We start from the raw sequence: 20,685 nt of genomic DNA on the forward strand, positions 1-20,685 counted from the left end.
TCTTTATCTAAGCGTATCTGGTGAAAGCCTTTAATGGGTCGAGCAAAGTAAAATATTTATTCTGACCTAACAGGGATAAGATATCGTCGGTACATGGCACCGGAAAACGATCAGGAATCGTTTCCTCGTTTAATAACAATGCATCCATTGTGACTGGCTACACGATCCACTATTCCATTTCGTTAACGATGATGATTCCCACATGTCTTGCAACATTTATGAGGCGTGTTTGCAAATTATTTTCGTTCCTTCTCATCCGTGATAATTGACCTTTGAAAACGATAAAGGGCATTCTGTTTCAGCTTAACTCGTACTTTTGCAGTCGTTTTAGCGTTTGAAAAATGGTATTAAAAAGTGGGAGTGATGGGCTTAAGGTGTATAAGGTCTTTATCATAATTGCAGCTGAGGAATAAGACATAATTGTGGATAAAATCATGAATCGTTGTATAATAGAATAACTTGGTAACATCCACATGAAAGATAAAATTCCTAAACATATTTTTCCCGCTAAGAAAATGGATACAAATTTTCAATATGAAACGGCTGGATCATTATGCAGAAAATAACATTTATTTTTTTCATCATCTGAAGAATCTATAATCATTATTTTTCGTGGAGGAAGAGAATGCGGTCAAATTATTCAAATATCCAACAGTTCAGAGACGAGGCCATTTCTGAGAACAAAGGACCTTTGACATGAGCGAACAATAAATTTATGAGATAGCGCAACAGTAGATACTATACGTCTGAAAAGCCTTCATTCTTGACCAGGGTGTCGTTGTTTTCTTGATAAACGACTAGTTTGGTATACTGCAAAGACAGTCAAATGAAACGTTCCTAGTTCCTCGTTGGACAAGTGGGTTACGTACTTGCCTACCGATTCGGTAGTCGCGAGTTCGATTCCTCGCTCTGCCAATAAGGAATCAGAGGAATTAATATCTTGTAATTAAAAATTCATTTTTCTATATGATGCGGTTTGGATCCCACTATACGCTATAGGTCCCGTTGCTAGGTAACCAATTGGTTCCCAGCCACGTAGAAATATCCAATCCTTCGGGCCAGCCCTAGGAGAGCTGTTGTTAACCAGCTCAGTGGTCTGTTTAAATTAAGATATACTTCATGAAAAGCTCCAAAAGAAACAAATGGAAAATAGGCGTCAAGATATAATTGATAACAAAATTATTTACTTTTATTCATCAATGAAATAAATTGTGACAAAATAACCTCCATCTTTTTTCTGTAACAAACATTTTTTTATCTAAGCTAGTGAACTTATATTCAAGTACAACTTATGAGTGTCATTCGAAATGTAAACATTTATAAGTTATGAAAAATAATACTTCTTATACAACCAAACCGAATAGATAAATAAGCAACTGTTGTTAGCAAATATGTCAATAATGATATATTCTACTTAATTCTAGGAAAATTCTTACTCTTATTTCTTTGCATATTTCAAATGTTTATGTCTTACCAAGCTAGACATAGAGACCATGCAAGCACTCTCAAGTTAGACGTAAGACATGCGACCTAAAACATCAGTTTACATTTAAAAAAACATTGCAAATAATCAACATTTAGAAAAGTTGGCAAGTCAAGACAAGAATAATACTTAGAATCCATACAACATTTTTCCTCATCCAAAACAACCTACTATAGGTTGACTGTATTTTGTTAAATTAAAACCCTATATACAAATATTTCCTATTGGTTCCTATCTATATGTATAAGAAAAAAGAATGCGTCAATGTTCAGGCGAAAGCGGACAGTGGAACTCCAAACTTGAAATATTATTTTCAATCGCCCTGAACTGTACCCTCTATTTTTTGTGCTGAGGAGAAAAATGGTGAGATTTCTTGTAAACATCACTGCCTGGATCGTGATTGGTCGAAAGATATCTATCGTTTATATGAACGTTTGTGAGCTTGGCAACACTTGCACGAATTTTTACACTGATATATTTGACCGTGTTCTGAATCAGTCCGCGTCTTCCGGTTTGGTTTTGTCAATCTTTTACATAACATTTGTTGAGTGGTATAGCAGTTAGTTGCTTATAATAAGTTACAGTCAAACTCTTATTTTTATCATTGATACTGGATCGGTTTTTTTCTAGATTGTTGTTTAACAACGAAAATAATGTAACAGTATCTCTACAATTTATTTTCAGTGAACTCAATAGAATTTGATAGAATGTTTTTTTTTCACTCATGAACACAATACAATAATTTTCACCAGTTTAGCTTTATCATAAAATGAGCACCATGGCCTTAAAAACAATAATTTGCATAGAGCTTTCAAAGAGAAATATAGATAAGCACAAGTGTGGTTTTTATAAGCAAAATGATGGGCGTGAGCGTGGGAGTGTACATTTAAATATCGTTTGCTGATAAATTATTCAGAGTCAGCACAGGATCCTTACCACTTCCTGTAGGTGGTGGAAGACGGCGAATGGGGGTGGGCGCACTTCGGCATCAGATCCGCTAGGAGTTCGGGTCTTCTCTACGCTCTACGATATGCAACGCAGAGGCTTCAACTTCCTGGTTCAAGTGACAGACAGAGTAATTGTTTTTCTGGCTTTTTTGAAGTGCCTTGTTTGTAGTTGGCCTTGTAATAATTATTTACATCTTCACGTCATTTTGGGAAAGGTCCTTTTCTGAACCAAGAAATCACATACATCTGTATTGTAATTTGCATATTTTTGAAAACTTTTCATTCCTAAATTGTCTATAACAAAGTTAGCTAACTATTTTATATCTATATTTACCACTTTTTATGACTATTATATACTAATATATATATATATATATATATATATATAATATATATATATATATATATATATATATATATATCTACATAACTCACAATCACCAAATCACCCATGTACCATATATCCTCAGCCAAGTCCATAATGCATTTCTGTGACTCCATCATTAACTTATTACTGTTCCACTCAGAAAATTAGGGACCCGGAGGCTGGGTCGACCCACACCATTTGGACTCTGCCTGGGTCAAAGTTCGCCTTTGTGACTTGGATGATAACCCACCAAAGTTCATCCGCCAACACGTCCTCGTCACAGTCGGGGAGGACACCAAACCAGGGACGGTTTTAGCTGCTCTGCCTGCCCACGATCCTGATGCGGTATGTAACTTATACTACTTATACTTTTTCCTTTAGTGAGTCGCTCGCTGCGCATAGTGCGATTTTTCTTTGGCGAGTGACTCAGTACCTATAGTTTTATGTATGTATACACAAATACAAACACACGCACACACACACATACACACACGCGCGCGCGAATCGCATCATGATACCATTCTACCATCTTTCTTCATAACTAGAGTGAATGTCACTTTCACATTATCACAGGAAATAGCTATGCAGTTAGCTCATAGCGAAACAACGAAATCAGATTGAAAAACAAGTGTTCATTATGCAGAAATCTTAGGTTGACTTCCAGATCTGTGTTACAGGTAGATACGATGATGAATAGACTCAGCTTGGAGGAAAACTAGATGGTTAAACGTACAATGACAATTACGTATATAAGTGGGAGAGTGAATGTTTGTGGGTGTGTAGGTATCTTTAGGCATAGAGAGAGACTGGGCGCAATGGATTGAATGACGCATCAGAGTAGAAAAATTTTCAGTTATTCATTTTGACGAGTCAATAATAAAATATAGCAGTATTATTTCAAGACCTTTGTGTGACTTTTTATGATGTATATTATTTTTCGGTTATATCTTTTATCCATTACGAAAATAAAATGAAAATCATTCCCTCTAGTCGGCAATAAATTAAAATAATTCGATGGTAAAAATGAAATAAATAAAAATGAAGAGGAGTGTGCATCTCGTCGCTGGATGACACTCATTTTCGTCAAGAAACAGGAATCTGATGAGATGTTGCTTCCCTTGTCCATAATAACTTCGCTATTATAAAAATCGCAATTTTCATCACGGCGGTATTCGATGTCTGAAGAACAAATGTCAAGCTATTCCAATAATTCAGATTATATGGCCAAAAACTCAGAAAAGGCTGATGTGTGTGTGTGTGTGTGTGTGTGTGTGTTCCTGATATGGTCAGAAAGGTCTATGCCTGTATTACTAATGAAATTCTTTACTACGTGTTGAAGATGGACATGAGACATTTAGTGACAGTAGATACACTGATTTTATACTCACATATTTCCTGTGACAAAATAACTATTATATAAATATGTTTAACCTACATAATTTATAATAAAGACTTAATTACACAATTTCCGTGTAATTTGTAGATATAACGTGTCTGTACACACGTTATCAATGAAACATATTCAGTTATACATGACAAGTTCCAATTGCTCATATATAATTAGTCAGTGGGTGAACCCTTCAAGAAGACCGATAAACATAGAAGTAGATATTAGGGAAAGCCAGTGGGTCCTGGGGAAAGCAAAGCACTGTTGTTGACGAACTTTTGACCCATGTAACCTTACTAATTTTCCCATAATCTTGCCCTGCATGTCGAGTGTGTGGACATACACACATGATGCATACGCACGCACATACATACACCACATATACATACATACATACGTGTATATATATATATATATATGTATATATTTATATATATATATATATATATATATATATATGTGTGTGTGTGTGTGTGTGTGTGTATAACTGAATCACGAAAATTAGGAACGTGATAAATCCATAAATAAAGATATATGCCACGAAGGAAAAATAAACGAAGGAGTAACTGTGAGACCTTTCGACGTTTCCACGTCCTTTACTAAGCAGAACTGACATACATGAGGCAAAAGACAAAACAAGAAGATTCGTATAACTGACAGATAGGGATTATAAAGAGATTAGTACCTAGAATCCGACACACCTGGAAGATGAGTAACTTTCCCAAACAAGCATAAACAATGGGTGCGATTAAAAGTTTAAGATAACCATCTCAGATACAAGGACAAGATAATTAAAGAATTATAGGTGACAGCTGTTCAGAACTTTGGTAAACAAAACCATGTTCACAATACATATTCACAATACAGGTTAGACATACATTACAACGAAGATAACTCTAAGGCAACTAATTTTTATTTAAGTCTGTAATTATATCTTTGAGGTCATTCTTAAACATGTTACAAATACAAGGGTCTAAATGAAAAAGGCCACGACTAACATTGAAATTACAATGAAAAGTAAGTTGTATTAAAGCAGATTCTAAAAGATTTCGTGATAAGACATCTCTTGACCTTGTAATTACTGAACTACCAACCCAATTTATTCGGTGGTTGTTTTTACTTAAATGAATGAATATTGCATTAGATGTTTGCCCAGTTTTTACAGAATATTTATGCTGGGTTAGCCTTACTTCTAGGCCCTTGCTAGACTGTCCGAGATAAAATGAGGGACAATCCATACATGGAATTTTATATATTATGTTGTTGCTTTCTCTGGGGCTATTTTTTATTAACATTCCTTTTAGTGTGCTATTATATGAAAAAACAAGGTTGACATTAAAAGCTTTTAACAATGATTTAATGGTTTCAAATCCGTTAAAATAAGGCAAACTGAGAATGTTCTTAAAATTTTCCTTCTGCGTGTTACTTACACTATATAACTTTTTGTGGGCTTTATTATAACAAATATCTAATATATGTGAAGGAGTGAAGGATAGCATAAATCTTTCCCTATTTTTCTTACGTATTCAATTTCTTGATCCAAATAATGGGGACTGACAATGAGCAATGCTCGTAAAACAATAGAAGAAAAAATTGATATTTTTATGTTAAGATGGTGGCCTGAGAAGAAATGAACATAAGTTAAGTTGTTGGTCGGTTTCCTATAAATACTGAATTTACATTGAAATGGTTTTCTATGTATCAAAACATCTAAGAAAGGGAGGCAATTGTCTTTTTCTAATTCTAGATTAAACTTAATTGATGGTACCTGGTTATTTAATTTAGAGAGTAAATCATTTACATCAGTACCGACAGGCAGGACAACTAAAATATCATCAACATAACGATACCACTTTACAGGAATATAAATGATATTAGGTAAGTAGCGTTTTTCAAAAAATTCCATGTACAAGTATGAGAGTAGTGGTGATAAATGATTCCCCATTGCCATGCCAAATATTTGTTGATAAAATTCACCATTGAATATAAACTTACAATCACAAATGCGCAAACTCGTGAGTGAAATAATGTGACTTATAGGTAGAGGTAATTCATGCTGAGTTAGTTCATTACTAAGATAGTCTAAAATAGAGTCTATAGGGACTTTAGTAAAAAGAGAACATACATCAAAACTAACGAATCTATCAGTAGGGCAAAGAGCAATTTTGTTTAATTTATCAACTAAATCTAGAAAATTATATATGTGAGAATCGGAGATGGTTCCAAGTAACGGGGACAAGATCGTTGTGATATATTTCGAAAGTTTATATGAAATTGAACCAACAGTACTGATAATAGGCCGCATAGGGTTATTTTCTTTGTGCGTTTTGACTAATCCGTACAAGTAAGGTAGCAAAGGAGATTTGACTGACAATTTGCCTAGTAGTTCTGTTTTATCTTTAAGGATATTTTTCACTGTGCTATTGAAGTTTTTTATGACTTGATCAAGGGGATTTTTTGTAGGTTTTTCATAAGTCACATCATCATCCAGTAGGGCTTGCATACGTGATATGTAGTCAGCTTTATCGAAAATTACTATACTATTTGAATTATCAGCTTTTGTAATGTGGATAGTATTGTTCTTTTTAAGATCGGTCAAACTTTTCTTATAGCGAGCAGGGAAGTTACTTTCATGCTTAACGTTGGCAGCTCCGTAAACAATACCCAATCAGCTGGGATGGAATGATTGAAAGAGATCCTTGTTTTTTCCAGTTCCTTGAATTTTTCCTTCTTAAGAAAAAAATTCTTAAAGATAAAACAGAACTACTAGGCAAATTGTCAGTCAAATCTCCTTTGCTACCTTACTTGTACGGATTAGTCAAAACGCACAAAGAAAATAACCCTATGCAGCCTATTATCAGTACTGTTGGTTCAATTTCATATAAACTTTCGAAATATATCACAAAGATCTTGTCCCCGTTACATGGAACCATCTCCGATTCTCATATATATAATTCTCTAGATTTAGTTGATAAATTAAACAAAATTGCTCTTATGAAAAGAGGGAATTGCAGATTTGGAGAAAGATGTTACTACAAACATCCTAAGGTATGTCACAACTATGAAATATATGGTAAATGTGCATACCTAGATGGCTATGGGGAAGATTGCAGAGATCTGCATCCAAAAATATGCAAAAACCTAAAAGAAGGAAAAGGATGTAAGTTCGACAAAAAATGTAAATATATGCACCCTGTAGCCATGAATCATAATCAAATAGATAACCAACCAAGTAATAAAATCCAAAATAAGAAAGAAACAAATAAAGAGAGAAATAAAGAATATCAGGTAAAAGAAAAAAGCAAGCCACCAACGAGATATGCAGAGGTGTCAGCAAAAAATTTCAAAGCATCAGCTCCAAAATTCTACTCAAGAGATAATAACTGTATTTATTATGCAAGAGGATATTGCAAAAACGGAGAAAATTGCAGATTCAGACATGGGAAAATCCTTATTACTACCAATATTAAATGAAGGAGAAAACACGCAAACCATCATAGTGATGAATGCGCAGGGTTTAGTTACGAGTAACTCAAAAAGAAAAATAGAGTACTTAGAAGAACTAACCCAAATTGAAAAGAAAATAGATATAATGAATATAAGTGAAACCTGGTATTCCCAAGAGACTGGGAATGATGATCAAATAAAAGGGTTCCAAACTTATAGATCAGATAGAAAAAATAGGAATCAAGGGGGAACCGCAATATATGGGAAAGACAAAAAACAAGGAAAAATATATGAGAAATATAGTAACTCAGAATGTGAACTAATAGCGGTAGAATTTGAATCTGAAAAATTAATGAACATAGTAATATATAGACCTCCTAATACTAAAGAGTTTGACTTAATAATTGAAAAAATTGGATGATATATGTAGAAATCACAAGGACTGGACTATTCTCATATCTGGAGACTTCAACTTTCCTTTCGTAGAATGGAAGAACGAATAGGAGATTGTGGTTGTACTTATACATATAAAAAAGAGAGTAATAGTAGTGCAGAAGATAAGAGGCAATTCGAAAAGCTATTAGATATGCTACTAGAATACAACATTCAACAAATAAATCACCTGCCAACAAGAAAGGAAAATACTTTAGACCTAGTATTTGTGAACGAGATGAATTATGTTAAAGAAATAATAGTTTATAATGCGAGTATTTCAGACCATAATGTCATAGAATTAACAGTTCATTCCAAAGCAAGTGAAAACAGAGATAAGCAAGAAATGAAAAAGTGGGAAGGATATGGAATATACAACTTCTACAGTAAAAAATATAAAATGGTCAGAAATAAATGAAGAATTAAACAAAGATTGGGATAACATTTTCGTAAGTGATGACATAAGGGTAAATACGGAGATATTATATAAAATATTAGAGAAAATAGTGGATAAAAATATACCGAAGAAGAAAAGTAAACATCATTCATGCATACCAAGAGACAGAAGGATCTTGTTCCAGAAAATCAGAAAGTGGAAAAAAGGTCTTGCAAAAGAAAAAAATGCATGGAAAGTTATAGAACTAAAAAGTAAGATAGAAAATGCAGAACAAAAGATTATACAATCAAAAGAAAATGAAAAACGGGACTTGGAAGAAAAACCCTATTAAATATCAAGCAAACACTATTATACTCATATGCGAAGAAGATGAATAAAAGAAGAATAGAAATAGGCCCTCTGAGAATTGAAGGGAGATTAACGAATGAAAAAAAAGGAAATTTGCAACATACTGGCAGAACGATATAAGAGAGAATTCACCCCTAGAATAGATAATGAAGATAATGATATAGAAGTAAGGGACGAAAATAGTGAATATTACCTGACATAGAAATTAATGAAGCTGATATTGTGCAGGCAATTAATGAAATTAAAAATGGAGCTGCTGCAGGGCCTGATGGAGTCCCTGCTATTTTGTTAAAGAAAGTAGTTCATTCTATCGCAAAGCCACTTGCAATATTATTAAGACAAAGTGTAGATACAGGCAAGATTTATGATGAGCACAAATTAGCATATATCACCCCTACTTTCAAAAGTGGATCAAGACTAGAGGCAAGTAATTATAGGCCTGTGAGTCTAACATCACATATTATGAAATTGTATGAAAGGGTAATGAAGAAAAATATTATGAAACATTTAATAAAAAATAATTCTTTTAATATAGGACAACACGGTTTCGTACCCGGAAAAAGTACACAAACCCAACTATTAGTCCACCGTGAGAACATATTCAAAAATATGAAAAGCGGAAATGAAACAGATGTGGTTTATCTAGACTTCGCAAAAGCTTTTGACAAGGTAGACCATAATATATTAGCGAAGAAAATTAGAAAACACAATATTGTAGATAAAGTAGGAAGATGGTTAAAAGAATTTTTACACAACAGAAAACAGATAGTTATTGCAAACGATGAGAAATCGGATGAAACCAAGGTAATATCCGGTGTGCCGCAAGGTACGGTATTAGCTGCAATACTGTTTGTTATTATGATTGAAGACATAGACAGTAATGTTAAGGATTCGGTAGTGAGTAGTTTCGCTGATGACACAAGAATAAGTAGAGAAATTACTTGTGGTGAAGATAGGAACGCTCTACAAAGAGACCTTAACAAAGTATATGATTGGGCAGAGGTAAATAGGATGGTATTTAACTCTGATAAATTTGAATCAATAAATTATGGAGACAGAGAAGGAAAGCTATATGCATATAGGGGACCTAATAATGAGACAATCACAAATAAGGAAGCAGTTAAAGACCTTGGTGTGATGATGAATAGGAACATGTTATGCAATGATCAAATAGCAATTCTTTTGGCAAAATGTAAAGCAAAAATGGGAATGTTGTTACGGCACTTCAAAACAAGAAAAGCTGAACACATGATTATGCTTTATAAAACATATGTTCGTAGTCCACTTGAATATTGCAATATGATATAGTACCCACACTATCAAAAGGATATTGCACAAATAGAGAGTGTACAAAGGTCCTTTACAGCTAGAATAGAAGAAGTTAAGGACCTTGACTACTGGGAAAGACTACAATCCGTTAAAACATTATCTAGGTTCTAGAAATAGAAGAAGAACGCTACATGATAATTCAGGCATGGAAACAGATAGAAGGAATAACAGAAAATATCATGGAACTAAAAATATCAGAAAGAGCAAGCAGTGGCAGATTAATAGTGCCCAAAACTATACCAGGAAAAATAAGGAAAGCACACAGGGCATTAATCCACTACGCACCAGCATCGATAATGCAGCGTCTATTCAATGCGTTGCCAGCTCATCTGAGGAATATATCAGGAGTGAGCGTAGATGTGTTTAAGAATAAGCTCGACAAATATCTAAACTGCATCCCAGACCATCCAAGATTGGAAGATGCAAAATATACCGGAAGATGTACTAGTAACTCTCTGGTAGACATTAGAGGTGCCTCACACTGTAAGGTCTAAGGTAAGGCCCTATTGATAGATTCGTTAGTTTTGATGTATGTTCTCTTTTTACTAAAGTCCCTATAGACTCTATTTTAGACTATCTTAGTAATGAACTAACTCAGCATGAATTACCTCTACCTATAAGTCACATTATTTCACTCACGAGTTTGTGCATTTGTGATTGTAAGTTTATATTCAATGGTGAATTTTATCAACAAATATTTGGCATGGTAATGGGGAATCCTTTATCACTACTACTCTCAAACTTGTACATGGAATTTTTTGAAAAACGCTACTTACCTAATATCATTTATATTCCTGTAAAGTGGAATCGTTATGTTGATGATATTTTTGCGGTCCTGCCTGTCGGTATCGATGTAAATGATTTACTCTCTAAATTAAATAACCAGGTACCATCAATTAAGTTTAATCTAGAATTAGAAAAAGACAATTGCCTCCCTTTCTTAGATGTTTTGATACATAGAAAACCATTTCAATGTAAATTCAGTATTTATAGGAAACCGACCAACAACTTAACTTATGTTCATTTCTTCTCAGGCCACCATCTTAACATAAAAATATCAATTTTTTCTTCTATGTTTTTACGAGCATTGCTCATTGTCAGTCCCCAATATTTGGATCAAGAAATTGAATACGTAAGAAAAATAGGGAAAGATTTATGCTATCCTTCACTCCTTCACATATATTAGATATTTGTTATAATAAAGCCCAAAAAAGTTTTATAGTGTAAGTAACACGCAGAAAGAAAATTTTAAGAACATTCTCAGTTTGCCTTATTTTAACGGATTTGAAACCATTAAATCATTGTTAAAAGCTTTTAATGTCAACCTTGTTTTTTCATATAATAACACACTAAAAGGAATGTTAATAAAAAATAGCCCCAGCGAAAGCAATAACATAATATATAAAATTCCATGTATGGATTGTCCCTCATTTTATCTCAGACAGTCTAGCAAGGGCCTAGAAGTAAGGCTAACCCAGCATAAATATTCTGTAAAAACTGGGCAAACATCTAATGCAATATTCATTCATTTAAGTGAAAACAACCACCGAATAAATTGGGTTGGTAGTTCAGTAATTACAAGGTCAAGAGATGTCTTATCACGAAATCTTTTAGAATCTGCTTTAATACAACTTACTTTTCATTGTAATTTCAATGCTAGTCGTGGCCTTTTTCATTTAGACCCTTGTATTTGTAACATGTTTAAGAATGACCTCAAAGATATAATTACAGACTTAAATAAAAATTAGTTGCCTTAGAGTTATCTTCGTTGTAATGTATGTCTAACCTGTATTGTGAATATGTATTGTGAACATGGTTTTGTTTACCAAAGTTCTGAACAGCTGTCACCTATAATTCTTTAATTGTCTTGTCCTTGTATCTGAGATGGTTATCTTAAACTTTTAATCACACCCATTGTTTATGCTTGTTTGGGAAGGTTACTCATCTTCCAGGTGTGTCGGATTCTAGGTACTAATCTCTTTATAATCCCTATCTGTCAGTTATACGAATCTTCTTGTTTTGTCTTTTGCCTCATGTATGTCAGTTCTGCTTAGTAAAGGACGTGGAAACGTCGAAAGGTCTCGCAGTTACTCCTTCGTTTATTTTTCCTTCGTGGCATATATCTTTATATATATATATATATATCTATATATATATATATATATATATATATATATATGCGTACATAAACTTCACAGGTGGACATCTCTCTATCTCTCTCTCTCTCTCTCTATCTATCTCTCTTTCTCTCTCCTCTCTCTCTCTCTCTCTCTCTCTCTCTCTCTCTCTCTCTCATATTTACATCGTCTATGAAGAAAGTTGGTCAGTCGGGTATGTAGGGTGGGGTATATGGATTCACACACTAGTTGTAAATGTACCTGGACCATTATAATCGCTTGTACGATAATGTTGCCTTATCATCAGGATTGTCTTTAAGTTTTATTTTATGATTCTCTCAGTAATTTTCTATTTTTCTGCATTTTTATTTCAAATGGAATAACATTACTATATATGTGTGTGTGAGCCTTCATAAAGGATTTATTTCTGTAAAATTAGAAATAATTCTTTGGTAATTTACTAACTCGCATCATTCTGATTTCCGGAGAGATGTTCTCGACTTCATCACGTGAATGAACGCAGGTACCTTATCGGATGGTGACTGACTTTCTTTTCCTTTTAGAAATATGGATTACAGTGAAAATTTTGTTCCTCAGTCAAAAAATTATACATTGGATCTGAGGGAACAGCACCAGTTGCTTATTAAATCAAATTTAGGCGATGAAGGCGACTTGGTGACAGCGTTACAAACACGTGAGGAAATGAAACCAGTTAGAAGTAGCGAGAGGCGACTTTCACCTGGGAAACTCGCGGGAGAAATGAGGTAGTCTCGCCAGAAAGAAACCGAGTTTTTGGCGTAGTTTTGAAAATTATTTTCGGGGGTAGATTATGGACTGAATTTGGGGAATTAGGTTTTCTTTAATATATAGATATCAAGTAGAGAAAACAGTCCTTGGATTGGTTAAGTTTAGGGGACGCTATATCAGGTTATTACAAAGATATTTACAGTTTTGGGTTGGGCTGCTGTGAGCAGCCCTCAATACCTAGTATGAGAGGGACTGATGGCTGCTCCCAGCCGCCCCAAGACCGGAAAGGGTTAAATAAAAAATCTTAATCAGTTGCAAATAAAATAAATGAAAAATCTTAATCAGTTGCAAGGGTCGCAGTTACCTATTACAATCCCGTATTTCCCCACTCAGAGGTCCGACATTCAATGATGATAATATTGATAATGATAATGCCGTCCAATTCCGCCCTCTCCAAACCTCTCTCGTCTCAACATACAAGGGCGGTCATTGTACGAAGCTTTTAGTGATAGGCTTCTCCATGAAAACCTAATGAAAGGAAGAGGTTCATCTATAACCTAAACCCGAAATAAATATCTTAAATGCTTCAAGAAACTACGATTATTACGAAAATAAAAACGGAAATTTTGTATCAATGACATATACATGATTAGGCTCTGAAACATATTCTATAAAATATCCTTAAATTCACATACTATTTTGATGACCGTATTTTCAGGAATATAATTCATGTCGTGTATCCAGTTAAAAACCACTTCCTTTGCCCTCAGTTCGGTCGGGGTCCTTCTCCGGGGTTCTTGCAGAATTCTGGTGTACCATGCCAAGGCAAATCGCCCTTACACACACAAACACACACACACACACACACACCCTCACACACACACACACACACACATATATATATATATATAATATATATATATATATATATATATATATATATGTATATATATATATATATATATATATGTATATATATATATATATATATATATATATAAATATATATATATATATATTATATATATATATATATATATATATATATACAGCATATGGAAAAAACACTGATACTGTCTTTTCCATGCACTACTTTTTTTGTATTTTATTATTCGATCTTCGTTTGCATATTTTCTTTCTCTAGAGTGAAAACATGGTTTGCAAATATAAAGACGGCTGAACAAGTTCTGCAACACTTGTGGGATCAGAGGTTAAATGAAAATAACTGATTGACTGAGAGCCATATGCCATTAGATTGCAGTTTAAAGATTATTGACGCCACGTTCAGAGCGATTGTAATTTCATTTGCATCCTTCAGTTATATCTTCATTGCCGTCTCCCTTCTCACCGGGATAAAAAAAAAAGAAACATAATAATTAATAAAAAATCTTATTGCCTCTTAGCATACTAGCTAAGATCTCCAAGGCTGTAGTATTTTTCTCATGTTGTGGGTGAAAATGATGTAGTCATAATTCTTTAATCAACTCTCCCAAGTTCATGCAAGGTTTTTTTATATATTATACGGCATTAAAGTACATTCTAAGTTTTATATGCTTTACCAAGATGAGCTTTTAGTGAGCTGATGACAATTTTTTCAGAAGCCAGTCAGGTTACATTTTGCTATCGGTGGGTATTACGATTCCTGGTTGCCTGCTGAATATTTAGTAGTTGATGTTAACAGATTACTACCTCATGAGATGATCCAGGTCAACTTTGTGGCACTGATTGTGGCACTGATTGCCTGTCGTTCAGATGTTAAGGTTCGTGTCTCCCCCAGGGCAATGGAAAGTCACTGGCTCTGTATTATGATCAGTTATTGCTGCAGTGTGGGTTCTGCGGTGATGGGTTGAAACCAATATTATTTGGAAGCTTGAATTTCAAGTCAATGGCCACTGTGTGCTTGTTTCATATGAATAAGTTTCATCTGCTGAAATGATTAATAATAATAATAATGTAGGTACAATACTTAAATGTAATTATTTTGAACGATATTCAGCAAAACTGATTTAGGTCAGTTCTTTAATCACTCTTCTGCCCACACCCACCACGTGGAACATGCCAGTCTTCAATCCCATATGCATGAATCCACATGACCCTCTGGTAGGCAACAAAATGGGTTAGGTTTTCGGCTGATAAGACACCTATAGGCTCTTTGGCTATTCTTCAGTCACTAAAATATTTCCTTTGCGCTGCCATCAGAGTTGAATTGTAGCAGACTGTATTAGTAAGTGATACAGTTATCAGGGAGAGTGGCTGAATTCAAGAAAAATCATGATTCTGTCATAGAAACAATTTGGTTACCATCACCCCAAGTTTTAATTTCTGCATGATTCAAAAGACAAGATCGAAGACGTCCAGAAAACCTTGTATTCAAGAATGGTGCCTCACAAATCTTACCTTATGTTCTGAAGTTGCTGGATATCTTCAACATCATGAGATCTTTCTCTTTTCAATGCAGTTTTCAGCAATAACAATTAAGAACTACTAGTTAAGAATGTGAACCATTATGAAAAGATTACTAACCTTAATATCCTCCACTAGTTTTATCATACAGGAAACTTCCATTATCACCTATGTTGATGTTTCATTTTGGTTTCCGTAAGGGTGGGGGGGGGGGGGCATCAGTGTAGTTCACCTGGTGCACTATAGGTATTACTAACGGTTGTTTGCAGCGTCCCTATGGCCCTTCCTTCGTCCACATTTAAGCCTTCTGTTTTACATCCATTCCCAATTCCTTTCTTCAGTATTGTTGTCGAACCACTACTCCTTGTTTTCCATGTCTTAAGCATTCAATGGCTGAAAGTGCCTCAGTGCTTGGCGTTAGAGCCAAATTTTCATAATGAAATCAAATCTAATATTTCCTACAACAATATATCACACTGTTCTTTACTAGATGCCTTTCATTCTTTTAATTAACGATAGTAGCGGTGATAAAGATAGTGATGATTCTTACAGATTTCAGAGATTATGTGATTCTACTTTTGTAACAGCATTGTCGTTTAATATTCTCCTCTCTAAATGTGTGTATATTCATATCTAGTATTTTGCGTGTTTGATTCGCTTTCTTCTTTTGTTTATATAGGTATTTAATAATCTGGTGATTTGTAAGACAGTTTACTAACCTTTTGGGCTGGGTTCGTTTGTACACACAAAAAAAGAATAATAATAATAGTAATAATAATAATAGTAATATGTGAATTAACATGACTTTATTTCACTACATTAGCGCATAAACCTACTAGGGTAGCCATGGTCATTCAGCCACTGAATGATGACGTCATAGTAATTATTCATCCATTCAATGTTGGTAAAGACTCTCTCAATGGACTGGTCAACTGACCTTGTGGCCTGGCCGAGGTCATCTAGGTGCTCGTTCTTGAAAGCAATTAGCTGTTGGAGAAAATGAGAAAAAAGCAATTATGCTGATGTTAATTAATAGAGTGGTGTCATTAATTCATTACTTATGAATGCTCTCTCTCTCTCTCTCTCTCTCTCTCTCTCTCTCTCTCTCTCTCTCTCTCTCTCTCTCGAGTAGTGCCATTTTGCTTGGTGAGACGTACCTGTGCAGAGTCTGATTAATCAACCGATATCATGCGTTTAACATACGACTAGAAAACGAAATATATCTAGAAGTGTTCGTAAATTGTCGGTGATAAGATTAGTGTGAAAATAGTAGGATAAAGCATCTACTAAGTTAGTTTATCGAGTGAAGTATTGTAAATCAGATCAAGATGGCAGTAAGCTCAGAATGTGGAGGAGATGGTGAAATCTTGCTCTTCTTGCAGATATGGAAGATGATGAGTTAGCAGGGAGGGAACTGGCATTTCTCATCTAAGAGATCAATAACAGCCCTAATCAAAAAGATACATATTGGAAGGATATGATCCTTCAAACTGGAATAAATTATCAGAAAACATCATGAAAATAATTGAAGGAGTTCCAAATAAAATTCTAGTGGTCAAGAGACTTATAAAGAAAATGTACATCAATCAACATATTCTGACAAAGAAAATGAATAAGGTGAATATTGTTAATATACTAATTGATGCAATAGGAAAAAGAATGCCAAAAGCATGCAAACTGTGTAAGGTGTGGTATAGCATAGTCAATCCACAAATCCTGATAAGAAAATGTTCTGCATGCAACATTCCCAAGCATCCACAATGTGCTGAAGTCATGCAAAATACAAGTAAGGATACCAGAGTATTTTGCTCAACATGTCTCATGGATAGACAAGGTTATTAAATTAAGACTTACTGTGCAAATAGTAGAAGATGAAGAAGAAGAGGAAGAGGAAGAAGAGGAAAATGGAAGAGAAGAAAACAAAACTGAAATGAGAGAACAAAATAATGAAAACAAAGAGCAAGACAAGAGTATGGATGCAGAGATACTCATTGATACTACATATGAGGCAATCAAGTAGCATACATATGAAGAAATAAATTATGACACGACAACACAAAATAAAATCCCGAAGAGGCTTTACCCAGATCTGCATATTGTCTTTCTTTTCTGTTTTTTTCTATCTCTTTCCATCAGTAAAGAAAGACAAAGTCTGCACCCTGTTGAAAATAGGGAATTGCATATTCAGTGAAAGATGTTACTACAATCATCCCAAGGTATGTCACAACTATGAAATCTATGGTAAATGTGCATACCTAGACGGCTATGAGGATGAATGCAGAGATCTACATCCAAAAATATGCAAAAACCTAAAAGAAGGAAAAGATGTAAGTTCAAAAAAAAATGTAAGTATATGCTCCCTGTAGCTATGAATCAAAATCAATTAAATAATGAAATCCAAAATAGAAAAGAAACAAATAAAGAGAGGAACAAAGAACATGAGGTGAAGGAAAAAAACAAGCCATCACCGCGATATGGAGTGTCAGCAAAGAATTTCCAAGCATCAGCTCCAAGATACAGCTCAAGAGACAAATACTCATTGATACTATAGACGATGCTAGGGGATGGTGCAGATACTGAGAAAATTGCAGATTCAGACACAAAATGAATAATTATGATGAAAGAAGATCAAATATACTAAAAAGTTGGATTTTTTAATGTCAGAATTTCTGGAAATGAAGAAAAGAACAACATACCAGAATAGGAAAGAGACCTGGGAAAATCCTTATTATTACCCATATTAAATGAAGGAGAAAACACGCAAACCATCATAGTGATGAATGCGCAGGGTTAGTTACGAGTAACTCAAAAAGAAAAATAGAGTTCTTAGAAGAACTAAACCAGATTAAAAAGAAAATAGATATAATGAATATAAGTGAAACCTGGTATTCCCAAGAGACTGGTAATGATGATCAAATAAAAGTTCCAAACTTATAGATCAGACAGAAAAAAAAGGAATCAAGGGGGAACAGTGATATATGGGAAAGACATTTAACAAGGAAAAATATATGAGAAATATAGTAACTCAGAATGTAAACTAATAGTGATAGAATTTGAATATGAAAAATTAATGAACATAGTAATATATAGACCCCCTAATACTAAAGAGTTTGACACAATAATAGAAAAATTGGATGATATATGTAGAAATCACAAGGACTGGACTATTCTTCTATCTGGAGACTTTAACTTTCCTTTCGTAGATTGGAAAGATCGAATAGGAGATTGTGGTTGTATTTATACATATAAAAAAGAGAGTAATAGTAGTGCAGAAGATAAGAGGTATTCGAAAAGCTATTAGATATGCTACTAGAATACAACATTCAACAAATAAATCACCTGCCAACAAGAAAGGAAAATACTTTAGACCTAGTATTTGTGAACGAGGTGAATTATGTTAAAGAAATAATATGACATTATGGTATTTCAGACCATAATGTCATAGAATTCACAGTCCATTCCAAAGCAAGTGAAAACAGAGATAAGCAAGAGATGAAAAAGTGGGAAGGATATGGAAAATACAATTTCTACAGTAAAAATATAAAATGGTCAGAAATAAATGAAGAATTAAACAAAGATTGGGATAAAATGTTCGTAAGTGATGATATACAGGTAAATACGGAGATATTATATAAAATATTAGAGAAAATAGTGGATAAATATATACCAAAGAAGAAAAGTAAACATTAGTCATGCATACCAAGAGACAGAAGGATCTTGCTCCAGAAAATCAGAAAGTGGAAAAAAGGTCTTGCAAAAGAAAAAAATGCTTGGAAAGTGATGGAACTACAAAGTAAGAAAGAAATGCAGAACAAAAGATTGTACAATCAAAAGAAACTGCAAGCAAAACCCCAAACTATTAACAAATCAAAAAAGGAAATATGCAACATTGGCAGAAAGATATGAGAGAATTTACCCCTAGAATTGATAATGAAGATAATGATACAGAAATAAGGGATGAAAATAGTGAATATTTATCAGACATAGATATCAATGAAGCCGATATTGTGCAGGCTATTAATGAAATTAAAAATGGAGCTGCAGCTGGGCTTGATGGTGTCCCTGCTATTTTGTTAAAGAAAGTAGTTCATTCTATCGCAAAGCCCCTTGCAATATGGGCACAAATTAGCATATATTACCCCTACTTTCAAAAGTGGATCAAGACTAGAGGCAAGTAATTATAGGCCCGTGAGTCTAACATCACATATTATGAATGTGTATGAAAGGGTAATGAAGAAAAATATGAAACATTTAATAAAAAAAATAATTTGTTTAATATAGGACATGGTTTTGTACCCGGGAAAAGTACACAAACGCAACTGTTAGTCCACCGTGAGAACATATACAAAAATATGAAAAACGGAAAAGAAACAGATGTGGTTTATCTAGACTTTGCAAAAGCTTTTGACAAGGTAGATCATAATATATTAGTGAAGAAAATTAGAAAACATAATATAGTGGACAAAGTAGGAAGATGGTTAAAAGAATTTTTACATAGCAGAAAACAGTTAGTTATTGCAAACGATGAGAAATCGGATGAAGCTAAGGTAATATTTGTGTTTCACAAGGTACGGTGCTATTATTATGATTGCAGACATAGACAGTAATGTTAAGGAATCGGTAGTGAGTAGTTTCGCCGATGGCACAAGAATAGAGAAATTACTTGTGATGAAGATAGGAATGCGATACAAAGAGACCTTAACAAAGTATATGATTGGGCAGAGGTAAATATGATGGTATTTAACTCTGATAAATTTGAATCAATAAATTATGGAGATAGAGAAGGAAAGCTATATGCATATAGGGGACCTAATAATGAGACAATCACAAATAAGGAAGCAGTTAAAGACCTTGGTGTGATGCTGAATAGGAACATGTTATGCAATGATTGGCAAAATGTAAAGCAAAAATGGGAATGTTGTTACGGCACTTCAAAACAAGAAAAACTGAACACATGATTATACTTTATAAAACGTATGTTCGTAGTCCACCTGAATATTGCAATATGATATGGTACCCACACTATCAAAAGGATAATGCACAAATAGAGAGTGTACAAAGGTCCTTTACGGCTAGAATAGAAAGGAGAAGAGAACGCTACATTATAATTCAGGTATGGAAACAGATAGAAGGAATTGCCGAAAACATCATGGAGCTAAAAATATTAGAAAGAGGAAGCATAGGTAGATTAACAGTGCCCAAAACTAAGGAAAGCACACAGGACATTAATCCACTACGCACCAGCATCGACAATGCAGCGTCTATTTAATGCGTTGCCAGC

The 20,685-nt window shown here is 34.0% G+C and overlaps 1 protein-coding gene and 1 long non-coding RNA gene across 3 annotated transcripts in view; one reads left to right on the forward strand and one right to left on the reverse strand.

The window, feature by feature from the left end:
* The first annotated feature begins 2,045 nt into the window (after positions 1–2,045).
* Positions 2,046–20,685, forward strand: part of LOC135215691 (uncharacterized) — a 26,882-nt gene continuing 8,242 nt past the window's right edge. The window contains exons 1-2 of the long non-coding RNA XR_010314756.1: positions 2,046–2,558; positions 2,958–3,142. This is a non-coding gene — a long non-coding RNA (uncharacterized LOC135215691). The remainder of the gene's footprint in view (positions 2,559–2,957; positions 3,143–20,685) is intronic.
* Positions 16,194–20,685, reverse strand: part of LOC135215690 (aminopeptidase N-like) — a 75,688-nt gene continuing 71,196 nt past the window's right edge. For both annotated transcript variants that reach the window (XM_064250638.1, XM_064250639.1), the window contains exon 18: positions 16,194–16,391. In XM_064250638.1, the coding sequence (XP_064106708.1) occupies positions 16,224–16,391 (168 nt within the window). In that variant the 3' untranslated portion in view covers positions 16,194–16,223. The remainder of the gene's footprint in view (positions 16,392–20,685) is intronic.

The sequence above is a fragment of the Macrobrachium nipponense genome, chromosome 5 (genome assembly GCF_015104395.2).
Source record: "Macrobrachium nipponense isolate FS-2020 chromosome 5, ASM1510439v2, whole genome shotgun sequence".
Taxonomy (NCBI): domain Eukaryota; kingdom Metazoa; phylum Arthropoda; class Malacostraca; order Decapoda; family Palaemonidae; genus Macrobrachium; species Macrobrachium nipponense.